The sequence below is a fragment of the Macaca mulatta genome, chromosome 20 (assembly GCF_049350105.2).
Source record: "Macaca mulatta isolate MMU2019108-1 chromosome 20, T2T-MMU8v2.0, whole genome shotgun sequence".
Lineage (NCBI taxonomy): Eukaryota > Metazoa > Chordata > Mammalia > Primates > Cercopithecidae > Macaca > Macaca mulatta.
The window spans coordinates 57,454,380-57,475,565 of record NC_133425.1 but is presented as its reverse complement, the minus strand read 5'-3'; the positions used below and the strand labels follow the sequence as shown (position 1 = coordinate 57,475,565).

The 21,186-nt window shown below is 37.3% G+C and overlaps 1 protein-coding gene across 2 annotated transcripts in view; it reads left to right on the top strand.

Annotated features, from left to right (window-relative positions):
* CDH8 (cadherin 8) overlaps window positions 1–21,186 on the top strand; it is a 385,185-nt gene that overhangs the window by 110,521 nt on the left and 253,478 nt on the right. For both annotated transcript variants that reach the window (XM_015126310.3, NM_001257905.1), the window contains 1 exon segment: window positions 19,563–19,857. In XM_015126310.3, coding sequence (XP_014981796.1) covers window positions 19,563–19,857 — 295 coding nt within the window.

Below are 21,186 nucleotides of genomic sequence, written 5' to 3'. Positions count from 1 at the left end.
TGGAATGAAGACACCTGTATTCTAATCCTCAAGGTATCTCATTTCCTTCATTGTCAGAAGAATTCCCCAGGTTTGTGGGAAAAATAACATGAAGCAACATATAAGACAGCATTGATAGAGCTTAATATCATATATGAAGTATTGGTAGAAACATGACACTTAATGGATTTTATTACCTGTCAATAAGCTTTATTATTCATTTCTCAACTGTTAGAAGGTGGGCAATTATATTTTGCCAGACTGCATAAATTATTTGAATGGTTTTAACATAAGGAAAATACAAATATTTAAGGTGATGGATATCCCAAGTACAGTGAATTATTCTTTACAAATTATATGAATGTATTAAATTATCACATGTACTTTGAACTATATTAATCTATTCTCAATAAGAATAAAGTTTAAAAATACCCCACTCCTCCAAAATTGCATACATTTGTATATGATTTATAAATTTTAGAGTTTTAAAAAGACATTTATATCGTTGCCTGGATTTTATATTTCTTCCATGTGAATGAATCTACATTTCATAGCTTCTGGATCAAAAAAGCTGGACACAGCATTAGTTATAAGCATGACAAAGTGAAAGTGGCCTCGACATAGGACAGTAGTGGGAATGGTTATGAAAATCCAAGTCCCTCTCATCAATAGAGCTCTGAAAAGAACTTCCATAAAAAAATTTTTCACGTGTATATTATTTACATACAAATTATACATAAAAATGGCATGTCATTATCTAAAAACAGTAAAGTGAAAAAAGCAGGATGCAAAATAGTGTATAAAGTACTGTTCCAGGTATAGCATAATTTTCTCTTTATGTGGCTCTTTATATAAATAATAAACAGAGGTGGTTGCCTCTGGGTGGAGTGTTTTATTTTGCCCTGTATGCTTATTTAATTTGCTGTGTATTCTACATTAAACATGAATTCCTCATATAATAAAAATATCTTTAGAAGGTGATTTTTTTTTTCTATTTTTTTTTCTTTCTTTTGGACACCCTGGGGGTTCTGGAAGGTGATTGTTTTCTACACAAAATTTGCATGAAACATATTTAGGGATGCAGGCTGTTTACTTCTTTAAAGTGCACTACAGTATTGATTTGGTAGATAGCTAACATTTGTTATCAAAGGACTGGATTCTTTCTGTCCTGTGAGTAGGAAAATCTGTCCTAAATTACTGGGGCTGTGTGCACACACAAGAGAAATTGATACTTCATATTATTTCGTGGACAACTTCGGCTACATATTTCATTTGTCTCTGAAGAGTTAGTTCAGAATTGATATGATCTCTAATTTTCTTTTTTTTTTTCCAGATGGAGCCTTGCTCTGTCGCCCAGTCTGGAGTGCAGTGGTGCGGTCTCTGCTCACTGCAACCTCCGCCTCCTGGGTTCAAGCAATTCTCCTGCCTCAGCCTCCTTAGTAGCTGGGATCACAGGCACATGCCACCATGCCCGACTAAGTTTTGTATTTTTTAGTAGAGATGGGGTTTCACCGTGTTGGCCTGGCTGTTCTTGAACTCCTGACCTCGTGATCTTCCCGCCTCAGCCTCCCAAAGTGCTGGAATTAAAGGCATGAGCCACTGCGGCCAGCCCATGACCTCAAAATCCAAAGTGCTTGGATTACCATGCCCTGCTCTTTTGCACTTTTAATGGCTCTTTTGCTGATTAATAATTTTCTAACATCATGTGTTTGGAAAATACTGGTTTACTGAGCTATGTAGAACTTCCAGATTTTATTATACAATATCAAAAAAATCATATTTTGTAACATCAGCATTTCACAGAAAAATATTTAAGTATTTAGAAGTTTCTATCTCAGGGACAGATCCAGATTTTCTGAAATTTGAATATTTTCTAGAATACTCCGATTTTGATGTGGGTAACTATGATTGATTATCTTTAAAAGCATAAGATAGTTTTATTTATTTTAGATAAAGTATCTGCTAAATATAGAAGTCACAATAGCCATAGTTTGCTTTCAGTTGTTTTTTTCAAGAACATGAGGTTTTACGAATAAAGTGGTTAGTTCAGCTTACAAATGAAACAATCAGGCTACACTCTTGAGTCGACACTCACAGTTCGGTATGTACCAGCAGTGGTTTGTGTGTACTCCCTTTTCATCACAGATTAGACAAATGTAAGTACATAGGGCTAAGAGTTAATAAAAATATTTTTTAATGATAAAATAATCATCTTTAATGCATTGAGAGAAAAGAACACTAGAACTGAAGTCATTCTGACAAGTTAATTCTTTGCATGGTGGTCTTAGGTGAATTACTGACCCTGTTATAATAAAAATATTTTTTACTGCCTGATGAAAGACACTCTTATGTGAAACTGGATTTTTTTTTTTAATCCTGAGAATGAGTAATGAAGAGTTCTATGACTCTTAGTACAGTTGGTGGCACTGTGTTGATTGGTACTGAGGTGGCAGCAGTTGTACCCATCATTACATGTACATCAGTACAAATGTCAGTACAGTTTAAAAAAAAAAGGGTAAATAACTTTGACTTCCTGGATGCCTGGGAAGAGTCTTAGAGATCGCCAGGGGTCTATGGACCATTCTGTGAGTCCTGCTACTCTTGACACTCCTGTTTCTTCCAGAGCTCAGGTCTAAAGTCCTGACAGAAGTAGTTCCTGTAGATGTAGGGAAGATCTTCTCACCAACCTTACAGCTTTACTTCTTGCCAGAATTGTTCAGCACCCTGTGCAAAGAAGGTTCACTATGTACAAGGTACCACTTCAGTTCACTGCGTCTTTTCACTGTACTTTTACTCCTGGCCTGAGTCTGGTGAGATGGAACGTCCACACACATAACAAGCTACAACATGTGGATTTGTTACTTACAGATAGGCAGCAAGGGATAACAGAGACCTAGGATTCATGATGAGCCTATCTCCAAGGCTCAGTAATGCTGCACCGGGTGGATGAAGTCTCGTGTGTGCATGCCCTACTTGTACTGCTACCAAGGGACTCCAGAAGATAGTCTGCCTTAGGATTTATACCCTGGGGCACAGGACACACTAGGCTCAAGTGTTGAAGGACATCTTGTTTGTAGCAGGAACAGGAACAGACCCCAGGCTGTCTGGCCAGTCTTTCCATATCTCAGGATGTTGCATTCCCATCACATTCTACAGTTATTCTTGAACAGTGCAGGAGAGAAAGCAGGGAGAACTGAGTTGGTTCAAGGCCATCCAGAAAATTGTCCTGCATCCTGAAGAAAATGACCAGGTATTTTTAAAAACCTTACCTATAGATGATTGAAACTCAGCCAGCAGGAACACAGCAGCATTCCATCCTTCCATCCTCTCTCTCCGGTTCTCTCCTCCTGCTCCCACCTTGCAAGGACAGACACACACACACACACACACACACACACACAAATAGGTAAATAATTTGTGCAATGTTGAACTGCATCAAGCCTTTATCCTGGCACAAGGTCACTTTCAAAGTACCCTCAGTTCTCGCATGCAAAAATAATTAAAAATCAGTTTATTTATTTAATGTCAGCACTTCATAATATGACAAAGTGAAGTCTACATATTTATCATTTAAAGAAATCTTTTGGAATCTGAGTCTCCCTCTGGTGTCTCTGACAGTTTTTTACATTAATAACGTGTCCCCCAATATTTTTCCTCTCCTCAAATGCACCAATATTGAAAGTAAATCACTAATATGGCAGAAAGCAAATATTGTCTCCTAACTCCTGCCAAGGTGAACTTTTTGCCACTTTTATTCCCTCTCCTTTCCATATCTATTAGTGTCTGTGTTAGTAGTGCTGACAACTTTTCACTGCAAATAAAATTAGCATATCTAATCAATACAAAGAAGTTTAAAGAGGCCATACAATTTAATAGTGACCTGAGTTCATCAGGTCAGACACAACGTTATTATTATTATTTTATTTATTTATTTACTTATGTTTTGAGATGGAGTCTTGCTCTGTTGCCCAGGCTGGAGTGCAGGGGCGTGAAAGTCTCGGTTCACTGCAACCTCTGCCTCCTGGGTTCAAGCAGTTATCCTGCCTCAGCCTCCCAAGTAGCTGGGACTTCAGGCATGCGCCACCACACCCAACTAATTTTTGTACTTTTATTAGAGACAGGGACTTCACCATGTTGGCCAGAAAGGTCTGCAACTCCTAACCTCAGGTGATCTGCCCACCTTGGCCTCCCAAAGTGCTGGGATTATAGGCGTGAGCCATGGCGCCCAGCTGACACATTTTTTTTTTTTTTTTGAGACGGAGTCTTGCTCTGTTGCCCAGGCTGGAGTGCAGTGGCACGATCTCAGCTCACTGTAAGCTCCGCCTTCCGGGTTCACGCCATTCTCCTGCCTCAGCCTCCCGAGTAGCTGGGACGACAGGCGCCCGCCACCATGCCTGGCTAATTTTTTGTATTTTTAGTAAAGACGGGGTTTCACTGTGTTAGCCAGAATGGTCTCAATTTCCTGACCTTGTGATCCTCCCACCTCGGCCTCCCAAAGTGCTGGGATTACAAGAGTGAGCCACCGCGCCCGGTCGACACAACGTTTTTAATAATCAGAGTGGATGAAGAAGTCGTGAATGAACATATCCATGTATTTTTTCTATCTCAAATATATAGAAATACTTGGAGGAAGAAATGAGATAGAGTCGAGTTTTTTCATATATTCAGAATTATATATTGAGCATCTATTTTGTACCGAATCAGTGCCATTATATTACTGATATTGTTGAATGTGCAAAGAAAGTTTTCATCTGTATATTTGTTAAGGGGCAGTATTAATATATGATCTCTGGAATAGGTATTTCCCATTGATAGGATCTGATTTGCAAAGTACAGCTAGTAATTCTTCATCTTGTCATTGTTTTCTGCAAATGCCCGGCGCCCCCCTCCCCGCCCCGCCTCCACCTTTCTACCTCCAATTTCTAAGTTTGCTAGATTTCCCAAAAGCTTGTTCTTCTTGAAAGGGAAAGTTCTGTTCACTTCATCACTCACCTCAATCCTTAGCCTCCTCTCCACAGGGCAGTATGGGGACGTCAGACCCTGCGGTGTTAATTGGGTATTACAGATTTTCAGAGGTCACTCCCTGCCGCAGTGATGAAAATTCTTACCTTGGATTTAACTTCACAAGACTATTATTGAGCAAACAGGGAATATGCAAAATGTATCTTTAAAAAGAAAACACTGAACACCTAGTTTTGTGAACAGTGGAGTCCTTGATTTCAGGTGCTGACTTATATTTTTTTCTGTCCCATACCTGATTCTGGTGTGCAATATTGAAACAATAAAACAAGCATGTGCTTGAGAAGCAAATAGTCTTGGGTTTGAATCATTTTTTTCTATCACTTGCTACATGTGATATTGAGCAAACAATTAAATCTCAAATCTTCAGTTTCTGGAATACGTAAAATGAGAATTTTGTATGTGCCTCATAGGGTCGTGATAATTAAATGAAATAATAGACAATGAATATAATATATCTAGGATAGGGATACTCTCAATTAGTATTCTTGAAGAAATGGCTGAAGAGTCACATGAATAGATTTTCTTCTATATCTGGGTAGCTGTGGTAGCAGTATATTTTCCAAGTGTAGCCATGCAAATAGGAAGGCTGTGTCCAAATATTCACAGGCTATTTGAGTTAGAAAACATCTGAAAAGTAATTTAGTACCCCTTCTCTTATTTTACAAAGGAAGGAAGGTACAGTTAGAAAGAATACGAGGCTTACCCAAAGTCACTAGCTACTTCATCTTAAACGTATCAACAGGTCAGCAATTCTATTACTTATATTAATTGAAAATAGTGTATTGGCTCTCTGTTGTTGCTGTGACTAATTATTACAAATTTAGTGGCTTAAAATAAAACCTATGTATGATCTTATAATTCTGTCAGTCAGAAGTCCAACACAGGTCTCACGGGACCAAGATAAAGGTGTCTGATTGGGTTGTGTTTCTTTTTGGCACCTCTGGGGAAAATCTGGATCCTTGCTCTGTCAGCCTTCTGGAAGACCCCACACTTTTCTTGGCTAGTGGCATCATTCTTGCATTGTTGAAGTCAGGAAGGTTACATCTCACTGACTATTGTGCAGTCAGATCTTCTTCTGAATACAAGAGAAAACCTTTTTCTTTTAAGGATCCATGTGATTAGGTTGGGTTTACTTGGATAATCCAGAAAAAAAAAAAAAAAAGTCTCCCTACCTTAACGTGCTTGATTTAGTCACATCTGCAAAATCTCTCTTGACAGGTAAAGCACATATTTACAAGTCTGGGAATTAGGGAATGGATACTATTCCACCTACCACACCTAGAATCATACCTATGCATAGTATCGCTGCAAACTGCAGCCATCATCTCGCATCTATAAGGTATTCGTTGATAATTACTTAGTATGCTTTACGAAGACATATGAGCTTGCTTGGGCTGCATTACCAAAATGCCACAGACTGGGTGGCTTAAGCAACAGAAATTAGTTTTCTCGTGGTGCTGGAGGCTAGAAGTCCAAGATAAGAGTTCCAGCAGGTTTGCTATTTTCCGAGACTTCTCTCCTTGGTTTGTGACAGCTGCCTTCTCTCTGTGTCCTGACACGGTCTTTCCTCTGTGCACTCACATCCCTGCTCTCTCCATATGTGTTCAAATTACCTCTACTTATAAAGACACCAGTCAGATTGGATGAGGAACCTAACAGCCTTATTTTAACATAATCACTTTTGTTTAAAGGACCTGTCTCCAAATCTTGTTACGTTGTGAGTTATTAGGGGTTAGGGCTTCAACATACGGATTTTGATGGAAAATAATTTAGCCTGTAACAGGGGGCTTGAAAGGATTATTTTTGGTTTTGATTAGAAATGGAACAAATTACTCTATTTTCATAAAATATTACTATTATTATTAATGTAGGAGTTATACATATTTCCAACAGTTTTATTTATGTGTGAAAGATCTATTTAGTGTGAAAGAGTGAGAGGGCATCTTTGGTTTTCAGGTTTCCTTTGAAGTTTTGTCTGGTTTTTATTTTTCAGCCAAATTTCAAGTTTTGTTTGTGGAATGGAGAAGGGAGAAACCTACACGTGCATACACACAAACACACCACACACTTTTCAGTGGTGCAGGCTACATTATTAGCGTTTAATTAGAATGACCTGATGGCATGCTCGGCACCATTTCCAAATCTACATAATAGGTATTTTTCAGTATCCATGAGAGGTTGGTTCCAGGAGTCGCCAAGGATTCCAAAATCCACAAATGCTCAAGTTATTTGTAAACACTGGCATAGGATTTGCATATAACCTATGTACATCCTCCTGTCTATTTTAAATAATCTAGATGACAAATTGAACATCTCTAATTGAAAATCTGAAATCCATAATCTCTCAAAATTCAAAACTTTTTGATTACCAAGATGATTCCACCAGTAGAAAATTTGACACCTGACTTCATGTGACTGGTGCACAAAATTATTAAAAATCTTGTATAAAATACCTTCAGGCGGTATGTATAATGTGTATATGAAACATAAATGAATTTTGAGTTTGGACTTGAGTCTCATCCCAAGATATCTCATTATGTCTATGCAAATTGTTAAAGTTTTCTAAAAATCCAAAATCTGAAACACTTCTGTTTCCAAGCATTTAGCATAAGGGATATTCAACCTGTACTTATCATATACAATAGTATATAAATGCTATGTAAATAGTTGTTACACCATATTTGTTAAGAAATTGAATATTAGTTTTTATTGTTGTGTTTTAAAAATTGTTTTCTTTTTAAAAATATTTTCTATTTGTGGTTGTTTGAATACATGAATGCAGGACCCACGGATATGGAAGTCAAGCTATATAGGGGTAATGATATTTGAGAGAGTAGTTTTATAAAAAAGCTTTCATGTATATATTATCTGTATGATAATCTGAGAAGATTTTTGACTGTGGTGCTGATGGCCTTATTAATAACATTTGAATAAGAGGAAATTAATATTAAAACATGTAAGTGACTTGTCCAAGATCATATCTGGTCATTGTAATTCAACCCAGGTCTTTTGATTTTCACTTATCTAAAAGGAAGGATGTTTGAGAATTTCTTTAGTGATGCTCTCATTCTCTCTTTCATCCACCCATACATTCCTCAGTAAAACCATTTGTCTATCCATTCTCTTCATCCCAATTATCTCATCTATCTGATTAGCCCTTCACCTATCCATCCATCAGCCTACTCATCCATTCATTGAGTAATCATGACTGAAACTTCAAAATGTGATTATTTCTGTGAAGCAGGGATTTTTGTCACAAGCTTCTGCGTTCTTCCAAAGCTTTAAATGAGACCGTTTATTGCTTAAGAAGTAGGAGTAAGCAACACAGCTAAGTTAATATCAGGCATTTTGACTCAGGAAAAAACCTGATGTGCCATTGTCACCCTCCTATTTTATGGCCCAAATGAAACTCCAGTTTTATGTATGTCTTTTTTTTTTTAACCTCAATTGCAATTCTGTTCCAAGTTCACAGCATTTTGATTGCCCCATACTCCCTTTATAAATATGGAATTTCATAGTAGATGACTGTTATTTGGTTATCTACTGTGTTCCTTCCCGCTGTGCTATTGTCGCTTATTTGAGTAACAAGATGCATCCTGTTTCGTGAGTGATTGCAATTACTGTATCAGAAATCTATCTCATATTTTCAGCTCCTATTAGTACTCTTGTTAATCAAGCTCTTTGAAACATAAAGAGCATTGTTACAACATTCTCTCAGGATTTCACACTTTTTGACAGTACAATCTAATGTTCCACTGTGACTTACCCTTAGGAAAATTTTCTGAATATTTGTTATGTGTGTTAAATATCCATATCTCTGTAAGATGCACTTCTTTTGTTTGGCTGATAAACTTGGGTGTACTTTTCAGTCTTATTCTTACTTTCATCATTTATTACTTCACTGGGTTTTTGTCAAAAACTTCTCCTTTCTTTATAGAATGGATGGATATCTGTATCCATATCTATACACATATCTATATTTCTATTCATCTACCTATCAAGAGAGAAAGAGAGAGAGAGGTGGGAGGGTTAGGGAATTCATAAAGAGATACTGTGTTGATGAAAATCAAATATGTACCAAAGCTCTTTATAGAAGAATCTCTTGTAATTAAGGTTTAACTTCCAACGCCTATGCCTGCTTTAGTGCAAAATGAGGAGTAATGCCCTGGGACAGAATAACTTGTTAGTTTTTTTCCCAAATCTATCTTTTGTGATAACATTGTGGTTCTTGCAGCCTACCCACTCATCAATGCATCTATTGGTTTATTCATCAATTTATTTAAAACATTTAATGTGCATTGAAACATAAATGGAAGGATGGCTGAGAATCTCATTTATTTAGTCATCGCTTTATTACCATGCCCTTCAACCATGCATTCTCCAATAAAATCACTCATCCAGCCATATTCTTCCTCTTAGTTCTCTTATCAATCAATTTATCCATCCATCTATCCATCCATCCATCCATCCATCCATCCATCCATCCATCCATCCATCCATCCACTCTTGGAGTTATTCACCTAAATCTCTTTTCAGTAATTGACTCACTATTACTATTCACTCGCACTCTTGCCCACTCAAGTGGCACTCACTGACCCAATGCACATCGACCACCCTCTTCCCATATCTCAGCTTATAATTATTAAGTAAACAAGAAATAAAACCTTCCAGATTTATTTTATATCATTGCTTATTTTATGGGTACATACCAAATATGTATTTATTAAGTAACTTGCCCAATGTAAGACGTTAAGCTCAGATTTTGTCCAGATAATTTAATTCAAGAAGCTAGATTCTTATTTTTACTATAAATCAATGTTGTATATTGAATTCTAACCCAGAATATGCTGATAGGTATACTTTTCTTGGAAAGTAATTCCAGGTTGGGCAGACTCATCATTATATTTCCTAAATTTAATCCCCGTAAGAGTCCATCCTATATGCCTTTTTATTTGAATATCATAGTTTCTGGGACATATCGTGCCTTTAACAGCATTATCTATTATCTAACGTTAATAATGACAAGAACTCTAAAGGATGGGTACTGTTATTAAAATATCTTGCAAATAAGGAAATTAGTCTTGGAGAGGTTAAATAAATTTCTCAGTATCTTTGTTCCAATCTACCTCTATTTCTTATCAGACTCTTATTCTAGATCCCATAATCTGAACACTTTTAAATCTTTGTTTCTTAGAGAAACATTGATTTCCAAACTCGTAAGATTTAATATTTTAATCAGACTATTATCAGCATACATAAGAAAATATGTATCCAAAGAAATGATTTCTGTTGCCATTTTTGGTGGCGGCTTGGTTAAATATCTGCGTTTCCAATACAGAATGCAAAGGAAAAGAGAAAGAACATAGAATTTGTGCATTCTTGGTGTATTTTTAAGACCTTTAAAAAAAATTAAATGGTCATATTTGAGTTATTTTAATTTCTGGCATAATTACAGAATTAATCCACCTAACTCTGCTTTCTCTGAATCCTATCAAAAAGGTTTCATTTGTGTGTGGGTTCTTATATAAAAAGAATTTGCTCATCATAATAACAAGTATTTCAGAATCTTAGAAATTATATGTTTTATAAAAAAATGAGGTTCATGAACTTTATTGGAGTCTAGCTACAAGCGACGGATTTGCTATAGGGCTGACACATGTTTCCAAACCTGTACAACTGTAGTCCAGACCGAAGATTGTAGAAAATTTGCCAAGGCCATGAACATTGGCTTGGGAATTCTCCTGGGAAAAAGCTTGCCAGCCTCTCCTTGTCAAATATTCTCTCTTTGCACTTCTATTAGTTGAGTTTTTGGGTATACTGCCTTTCTATTTCTAGGTTTATTCTATTTCAAAATTTTACAGGACAGATTGGTTTACAGAAGGTGCCTAGACCATGTGGTTTCATACACATGGCTTCTAAATAAATGTATATATTATATTTCTATTGCCATTCAGGAGCAAAGTAGAGAGGCTTCTCTATTCTGTCTACTCCTCCTCTAGAGAATCAGGAGGTCTTCAGACTAACTATGCATGCTTTCCTGGGGGTCTTTGTAAAATTATGCTAAAGTGTGTAAGTTCTGGAATCTGACACAATGGATTACATCCAATTCTGTCACCTAAGTCATTCATCCATGTAAAATCACTGACAAAGTGTAAGACATTGAGAGATATCTTATGGAGACGAAAAGTTAGTCTTTAATGAACACTTAATATGTGCCAAGTACCATGCTGGTTGTTTGGTATAGTGATGAATAATGTACATAGAGGGCTTGCCCTTATGGAACTTACCATTTACAAGAGTAGCACAAACAGTGCATTCCATTCTTTGACTTTTTTCCAGGTGTTCACAGCCAAAAACAGCAGTTCACTGGGGCTTGTTTTCAATTTTCTATTTCTCTGGGCACCAGTCCCCATGGCCAGGTCAAGCTGTTCGACGCTCACACCAGCAGCTGACACAGAATGCAAAGAAAGCATGTCTGAAGTATCAAATGCTACACATTTGCCTGTCATAAAATATTAAGTATTTTTCTTTCTTTTTTTTGTAGAGCAGAGGTTATTTCCAGTGTAGGATACTGTGTTCTTTTCATTTGATCAAGGATTATTTCTCCTTTAGCCTTTCACTTTGTAAGACAAATTTAAGAGTACTTTGGTATAATATGAGAATTACCTTGAGAAGTGTTTTTATTTCACAGAAATATTGTTTCCTTAGACTATGTGATCATGAGGGTCATTGCATATTCCAAACTTAATTTTAACTAAAATTTTGGGGTGTTCGTATGCTTATTGCCTAGCTTTAATTTTATGATGTAATTTGTTTCTGCAACTTGTTAAGAATGGAAGGACTGAATGAGAGAACTATATTTGGCTTATTTAGATTGACTGTAGCAGTAAAAAATTTCAGCATATAAAGGCATTTTCCAAATTATGTGGTGCAGCCTGAAGCCTCCCTCCTCCCATTCCATCTACCACCATCACGTGATGCTTTATTCAGCTCCAAAGCATCAGTCACAAGTGGGTGTTCAGTTCTCCCTGAAAACAATGATGGCACCTCACTGTTTCTTGAATGGTCTATTTCACCTTTGGTAACATTCATTGTGAGATGTTCTGTAGTATGCAAGAAGGCTGAATGGAAGTTAACATGAGTCAATTTCTTTTCTTTTCTCTTTTTTTTTTTTGAGATGGAGTCTCTCTCTGTCGCCCGGCTGGAGTGCAGTGTGGCGATCTTGGCTCACTGCAAGCTCCGCCCCCGGGTTCAGGCCATTCTGCTGCCTCAGCCTCCCGAGTACCTGGGACTGCAGGCACCCGCCACCACGCCTAGCTAGGTTTTTTTTTTTTTTTTTTTTTTTTTTTTTTGGATTTTTAGTAGAGACGGGGTTTCACCGTGTTAGTCAGGATGGTCTCGATCTCCTGACCTCATGATCCACCCCCTCAGCCTCCCAGAGTGCTGGATTACAGGCGTGAGCCACCGCGCCCGGCCACATGAGTCAATTTCAAGGCTTACTCCTGATCCTTTTGGTAGTAGTTCAGAAACATGCAAAGAAGTCTTCGGCTCCTCCTTTTCTTTCTCCTTCCTACCCTTTCACTGTCCTAGTAGCCTAAACATTTGTCTGCTCTAGATTGAAATCCTATATGCTCACCACTTTGGAGACTTAGGCCCAAAACTAATATCATGTCAAAGTCCCTGGTCCCATCTTTGATATTGAATGGATCTGAGTTAAGGATTGTAATTCATTCACTGATAGATTGATAGCCAGCAACCCAGTTTCTCTCTCTATCCCTGACAGGTACTTTGCTAGATTTGGAGAAAATAATGCTAGGATGTAATTTGATTCAAGAATGCTAAGCTTGCTCTCCTTTCTAAGGGTGAGCAGATTCATGAAAAATTGGGATCAGTATATGACAGAGATTCATATTGCAGCGATCCCTGTCAACCTTTCTTTTTTTTTTTTTTGAGATGGAGTCTCACTCTGTCACCCAGGCTGGAGTGCAGTGGCATGATCTCGGCTCACTGCAAGCTCCGCCTCCTGGGTTCATGCAGTTCTCCTGCCTCAGCCTCCCAAGAAGCTGGGACTTCAGGCGCCCGCCACCCCGCCCAGCTAATTTTTTGTATTTTAGTAGAGACGGGGATTCACCGTGTTAGCCAGGATGGTCTTGATCTCCTGACCTCGTGATCTGCCCGCCTTGGCCTCCCAAAGTCCTGGGATTACAGGTGTAAGCCACCGCACCCGGCCCCTGTTAACTCTTTGGGTTCTAAAAGATGTAGGTTTTCTCCCCAGTAACTTATATATTTCTTTTTATTTCTTTCTTTACTTTACTTTTTTTTTGTTTTTGCAACAGGGTCTCACTCTGTCACCTAGGTTTGAGTGCAGTGGTACAATCATGGCTCACTGCAGCCTCGACACCCAGGCTCACATCATCTTCCCACCTTGGCCTCCTGGGTAGCTGGGACTACAGACATGCACCACCATGCCTGGCTAATTTTTTCTATTTTTTTGTAGATACAGGGTCTCACTTTGTTGCTCAGGCTGGCCTTGAACTCCTGGGGTCAAGCAATCTGTCTGCCTCAGCCTCTCTAAGTGCTTGGATTACAAGCATGAACCACCATGTCTGGCCCTTAGGTACTTGGAGAAACTTTCCCATGATGTCCTTCTTGATAGAGTGAAACTTCAAAATGAGTTCTGATGTCAGAGCTACCTGATTTTCAGATGTGGAACAATTTCCCTTGTAATTTACTCAATCCCAATCCTCATCTTATTCTAGAGGAAGAGGTAGGCAGAGTGGCCCAGTTTGATCTTCTCTGGTAACTGAGTCATAATTTGGTATTAAGATAGCTACCCACAAAGGAGAATTTAACTACTCTTGGTGTCGTTGTCCTAGGACTACTTTAGGTTCGTGAAGAATCCTGTGTGAGAGGATTAAAAAGTAATTTGCATTTTTTTCACAATCAGTATGTGCAACCTTGAGAAGGATATGAATGATATTGAAGACCAGGGTTCTTACTCTGATTTCGAAAGCAATGATGTCTGTGTACAAGATAATTGGCATCTATCATCCATTATTCATCTATTACCCATCTGTCTATCACCTACCCATCTTTTCTTCCATCAGCCCCTTTAAAATGTCTCAATTCCCATGTTGGATGCTAAATTTGAATACATACTTGAGGAAATTCAAGGGTTCTGCATTTGTCTTACGTAAGATTTTAGGGCCCTAGGACTTATTTTTCTAAATTCCTTTGTCTTCTTTTTAAAATCATTGTTTTGAAAATAAATGGAAAAATATCCTTTCTTTCCATTCCTTTATTTTCACTTTACTCCACAAATATTTACCGAGCTTCCAACAATAGGCCAGACACCTTACTAGGCAGAGGAAATACAAAGGAGAACGAAATGCAAATGATTCTTCCCATGAAACTTTTATAGTAAAATCTTGTCTTTTAATTGGAAGGTGTTATGCAAATATATGGAAGATGATGAGGGTGTAATGGTGCTGATACACACAATTCAGCTCAATTATGTAGCAGTCCTGTTAGGATTCCTGAAATTGAAGGCTTACTTGATACTCTCTGTTCCTCCAACCAGGCTACAGTGGGTGGCCAGAGGGTTTGGGGATTCATCTGGTTGTAAACATGCCGGATCCTGGATGCTAGGCTGGCCTTGAGAATCAGAATTAAGGCAGCTTTGAGAATTGGTGTCTGTGTTTTCTTTTTCTAACCTCCCCTTTCTCTTTGCTTCTATAATGTTTGCTTGTAAGCAGACATTGTAACCACTGCAATATACTACAACAAAACTCTTATCATGTCACAACTTTTTGAAACCATTTATTTATGTTCTCTTGTCACATTTAGTTAAATCCGAACCCTGTATCTTGGTTTCACAACTCTGTATAATGTGGCCCCTGTCTTGCTCTCTCATTCCTATTTCTTATTACCTTTCTTTTTCTCAATTCGTTGCTGTATTAGTTTCTCTCCCATACTATGCTCTCTCTCATCTCTGGATTCCCTGCGCTTGGCACATGTTTTCTCCAATGTTGAGATCTGAAGTTTTTTTTTCTTTCTTTCTTTTTTCTTTTTTTTCAAGACAGAGTCTTGCTCTGTTGCTCAGGCTGGAGTGGAATGGCACGATCTTGGCTCACTGCAACCTCCACCTCCTGGGTTCAATGATTCTCCTGCCTCTGAAGTTTTAACCATTACTTCTTTGGGGTAGACTTTCTGTCCCTCTATACCCTATTTTCTGGGTTATGTAAAATTTCTGTATGCTCTCACAGCCCTCAGTTCCTTTCTTAGCATAGCCCTTAGAGCATGCGTTTGAATCCAGAAATGAACTCGAAAGCTTGTGCCATTAAGTTTGCTACTTGCAGATTATAAACTCTCTGGAAAAGTTGTGTGAAAATCTCTGAATCTCAATCATCTCATTGGTAAAATGAAGAAATGGTTTCTAGTTTGCTGTGAGAATAACATCATAATTATGAAAAATTTACCAGGTAATAAGTAGTCAACACATTAATAATAACCATAATTGTATGTATTAATTACAAATATTAACAATATATTACTATGTAGTTAATTATTAATAATATTAATATATTAAAGGCTCTATTTCCCATAAATTTTCTGTTTGTTTCGGTCTCCCACAAAATTATGGTATTTTGAGAGCAGGGACTTTGTCTGTGTTTTTTATTATTCTACCTCCATCCCTAAGACGGAGAAGAGCATGGGGTTTATTGAATGAATGAATGTGATCTTATTGTACCACAGCCAGCTGAGTGAGTCCTACCTGCCCAGGCAGGATTGCATGTGATTCTGATCCTGCTCTGGTTAGCAGAAGCAGCCCTTGGAAGAGATGGCACTCGTTCCTCTAGATCACCCTTCCCCAGCCGTTTTGGCACCAAGGACCAGTTTTGTGGACGACAATTTTTCTACGGACTGGAGAAGGTGGGATTTTGCTTTCCAGATGAAACGAATCTACCTCAGATCATCAGGCATTAGATTCTCATAAGGAGCATGCAACCTAGATCCCATGCATATGTAGTTCCCAACAGGGTTCCTGCTCCTATGAGAATCTAATGCCTCTGCTGGTCTGACAAAGGGTTCTGGGTGGGTATGTTCACAGGGCAGTGTTGTTGTTATGTGAACAAAGTATAACACACTTATGTGAAGAGCAGCAGAAAAAAACAGCAGCTTGTAACCATGTATCCGCTCTGTGTTTTGTATGTTTCACATGAAACGTTCTTAGCTCATTTTATGTTTCTAAAAAGGAAATGATTATATGGGAAGTGATTCACATAGTCCTTATCATACACGTAGTGACCCATAAAGGGTAGCTAATCATAATAACTTTAAATAAGTGTATCAGTAAGTTGAAAATAACACTTTTTTTTTCTCCTTGACCTTTTTAAAAATCATTTTAAAAGCATTTTGGTTTATACCAAACAGTCCAGAGTATTTTTTTAAGCAGTAATATTAGTTCACCTGCTGCTCACCTCCTGCCCTGAGGTCCAGACCAGAATTAGTTCACGGCCCAGAAATTGGGCATCCCTGTTCTAAATGATGCACAGTATGTGAACATTCAGTGCACTTGGGTATCTTTGGCTCCATAATCTCAGAGAGGGAGTTCTTAGGTGGGGTACATTGACGGGGCAGTGTTGTTGCATTAAGTGAACAGGATATGACACACTTAGGTGAAGACTGACAGAAAAAGCTACAACTTGTAACCATGTATCCTGAATACTTCCGAGGGCCAGACCTGCAGCCTCGGTAACTGCTCTCTGTAAATTGCTGGTTTTGCACACCTACAGTCTTTTCTTGTATTATCAAGTTGGTCACCTGAACAAGTCATGTGCAGGTACATGACTTGAGTCATGAGTATATACATGACTGTGTGTGTCAGTGTGTGTGATACAAATAATAGGATGAAATAAATGAACATTCGTATATACAATATTCTGTTCTGAGATTATCATTGGCCCCAGGATCTGGATTTTACTTAGATAAGCTGAAAGTAAAATTTCTGAAAGCAAGAGGAAGTATATACCTCATTTTTTTTAAAGTGCTATATGTTTAAAAGCTATTTTTGAAGGGAGTCTTGAGAATTTGCTTTCACTTACATTGGAACTGGGATTATCACAGTGTTTTCAGATAGTTGCATATGACCGACTGTGACATGAAGGAAAAATGGACACTTAATAGTGCCTCTTCTCTGTTTTAATAATTTTCAGATAGCTGGATGGTCTCAGTTTCTAAAATCAATTCTGCACATAGATGCTTTATCCCTGTCTTCTAGGCAAAGTAACTGAAACACAAATAAATGAGTGAATTTCTTCACTCATTTCTCTAACTATATAGTTCATATAGTTAGAGAAACTATATAATTAGAGAAACCGGAATCTTAGCTTTGTGTTTTGTTCTTTCAAAAACCTATGCTTCGCCGGGCACAGGGGCTCACGCCTATAATCCCAGCACTTTGGGAGGCCGAGGTGGATGAATCACAAGGTCAGGAGATCGAGACCACAGTGAAACCCCGTCTCTACTAAAAATACAAAAAATTAGCCAGGCGCCTTGGCGGGTGCCTGTAGTCCCAGCTACTCAGGAGGCTGAGTCAGGAGAATGGCGTGAACCCGGGAGGCGGAGCTTGCAGTGAGCTGAGATCGCACCACTGCACTCCAGCCTGGGCGACAGAGCAAGACTCTGTCTCAAAAACAACAACAACAACAACAAAAAACCAAACCGAAAAAACCGATGCTTCTTTTTTGTCATTAGTTACTTCCCTTAGTTATTTTTAAACACAAGGGAGCATTAAAAAATAAAATTGTAATACCATTTAATAATCAGAGGCTATTGGTAATTAGAAGAAAATATGGCACAAATAAGTTTTAACATAAATAATAATGACACGAAATGCAATAGTTTGTTAATTAACAAAATTTTGTGGGCAAAAATATACATAGTGATCCCTTCTGTGTCTCAAGAACTCTTTGTATGTGAATGGAAACTTCCATGAAGTATATATTATTCAAATTTTTTAATAAAAATGCTAATGGAAATATTAAAATGCACATAAATTAAAATGATCATAAATTAGGATTAATATCACATTAATGAATTATAATCCCACATTCATTAAGATAAAGTGGCATTTCAATATTTGTTCATGCTAATACATTTTATACAATAAATGAAAGGGATACATTTTGAGAATCAATAAATATTTGATGTAATTGTATGCTTTAACTTTAAAAAATATGCAAAGGTAAAGTAGGAGATCTAGATGCATTTGGAATCTTTGTTACTATTTTATGTCTTTTTTATAAGCCTCTCTTTTCACTTATTGAAGGGCTTAATACAATTTAAATTGTCGAAGAAAGTGAAAGAGGCTGTTCTGAATAAAGGGAATCCCAAGAGAACACAGCGTCTTTTGAATTTCTAGGCGTTTCTTTCCACAAGACAGTTTTTTTTTTGGAACAACTGTTTGAAATCTCAGCTGGAACTATATTGGCAATTAAGTAATTGAATTAAACTGAAAATATGTACGTTGAAGTAGTACATTGTAATGGACTTGTCTTTTAAAAATTCAAATCCCCAAATATATATATTATTATTTTATTTTATGTTAATTTTTTTTTTAAAAACAGGAGACACACCATGTATAATATCAGAATACTCCTGTCTCCTGCTTGAGAGAAAATTGTCAGAACCTTAAAACCAGGGATTCTGTTTTCCCTGGTACCTACCACAGTGTTTTAGGCAGAGTATTTGCCTGACACACAAATTCAGTAAATATTCATTGCTATGACCAAAAATGGATTTGGGTTCATGGTGAAAAGTTGTCATTTTCTGGGGTGTTCCATTTCTGGAAAAGGTACTCCTATATTCTGGCCTCAGTGTTCTTCTCTATAAAATGGGAATGATTTTCCTGGACTAGAAGAATTGTCCAAACTAAAGGAAAAAAGGCTTTCAAAAATGTAATATCTTAATATCAGTCAATATATTAGAATTACTTTTGTTTGTATAAATATCACAGGCAGATCTGAATTGAATTCTGAATCTACCTCACTTGAGTCTGTCAAATGTCAACCTTGGAGAGGTAAATATGTGCCTTGTTCAGCATCAGTTTTCTCATGTTTCATATGAAACACTCTTAACCCAGTTTTTTAAATAAAAAGGAAATGATTATATGAGAAGTGATTCACCTAGTACTGGGCATACAGATATTGACCCATAAAAGGTAACTAATCATAATAATTTAAATAAATGTAATAGATTGAAAATAAAACATATAGTTTTGTATTTTTCTCCTTGACCTTTTTATCGTTCTAAAAGCATGTTGTTTTGTACTAAACAGGCCAGAGTACTTTTTAAGGACTGCTCTAACTTATTTAGGTGAATTTCATTATATTTTATTCTTAATTGATATCCGCACAGCTGCATACACTTTGTACAGCTACTATTAGCAGAAATTGATGATGTTGTGTAAAAAGAACCAACTTCATATTCAAAAAGGAGGTAGTTAAAAAACTAACTTTTCAGGTTGCTCCATCACTAACTAATGCCATTTTTCATTTTAGCTACACACAGACCTGGATCCTGGGAGCAAAAAAATCAAGTATATCCTATCAGGTGATGGAGCTGGGACCATCTTTCAAATAAATGATGTAACTGGAGATATCCATGCTATAAAAAGACTTGACCGGGAGGAGAAGGCTGAGTATACCCTAACAGCTCAAGCAGTGGATTGGGAGACAAGCAAACCTCTGGAGCCTCCGTCTGAATTTATTATTAAAGTTCAAGACATCAATGACAACGCACCAGAGTTTCTTAATGGACCCTATCATGCTACTGTACCAGAAATGTCCATTTTGGGTATGTATGCTTCCAATTTCACAGACCTATTAAAAGTCATCTTTAAAATAGCTCCTGGCATCAAGGATCATGTATTGCTGAATAAAAGACATTTATTACCGCCTTATCTCTAATTTGCATTTCCAAATTCCCCTTTTTGGCCTGAGTTCCGCAGCTCAGTAGCTTTGGTCCCTTAGTAATAGGAACTGACGGAAGAGCAAGTTTATTAAAATAGCTTTCCTTACATGACAATACTTCAATAGGCTGAATTTGTATTCCTCTCATAGACTTGTAGTTTGAGTATTGTTACTGAGGCGGGTTTATCAAGATTTGTTCTAACATGCCAAGCTAATCCTGTTGATATTTGCTTGATGTTTAATTATTTGTTTGTGTATATTCACATGCAGATGCAGCACACAGAGAAATAGAAAGCCATCTAGGCCTGTCGTCAGCCAGATACTAGGTTGCTCTGGTGGTTTGTGTCTAGGGTGGATTAGGCAGTCACGATTACCAAGGGCCTCTGTATTTGTGTCCATCTTAACATTTTTTAGGAGTGACTGCTAGTACCATTGACCCACTCTCAATTTTTCTGAGCCATTGAAGAACCCATTACATATTACAGAGCAATCTGTATTTCAAACATGATTTTATTCTTGTTTCTTCCTCTTTGGATCTGCTTATCTATCCATAAACCTGGCCTTGATGATAAGAAACCCCTCAACCTAGACATTCTATAATAAAAGGAAGGATTTTAGAGCTTTTCCTTGTATGATAAAAGTAGTAGGCAGAATCTAAAGTTCAAAGTATAAGATTACAAAAGCCATTTTTTAAAAATGTGTAATGCATATACAAGTTTGTTTCAAATTGCATTTAAGACAGCCTATAAGGATGCACACTATGTAGTAAAGTCACATAGGTTTGAAGCAGATGAACAAGATAAAACAAATAAACACAGGTAGAGATAAATTGGAAGCCAGAATTTGGTGAATACGGATATGTATATTCATTATTTAAAGCCCCCAAATTTAGGATTAAAGGAACTGCGAGAAAAAATAAAAAAGGAAATCTGATCAAGAACCCTGTTCACAAGTTTTATAAAATCAAATTGCTCAAGAAAATTGCAAATAAATAAAGATATGAACACCAGAGGAAGTATACAGACATACAGTGTCTTCAATAACATCTTCACTTTAGACTCAAATAAAGGCCAAGTATTGATTATGGTTTCCAAGGCTAAATTGGGTGACCATTATCAGGTATAGCACAGAATGTCCTTACCTCCCAAATGTGGTCCTGATATTTTAATTTAGCAATCCAGTGACATACTCGTGTGTGTGTGTGTGTGTGTGT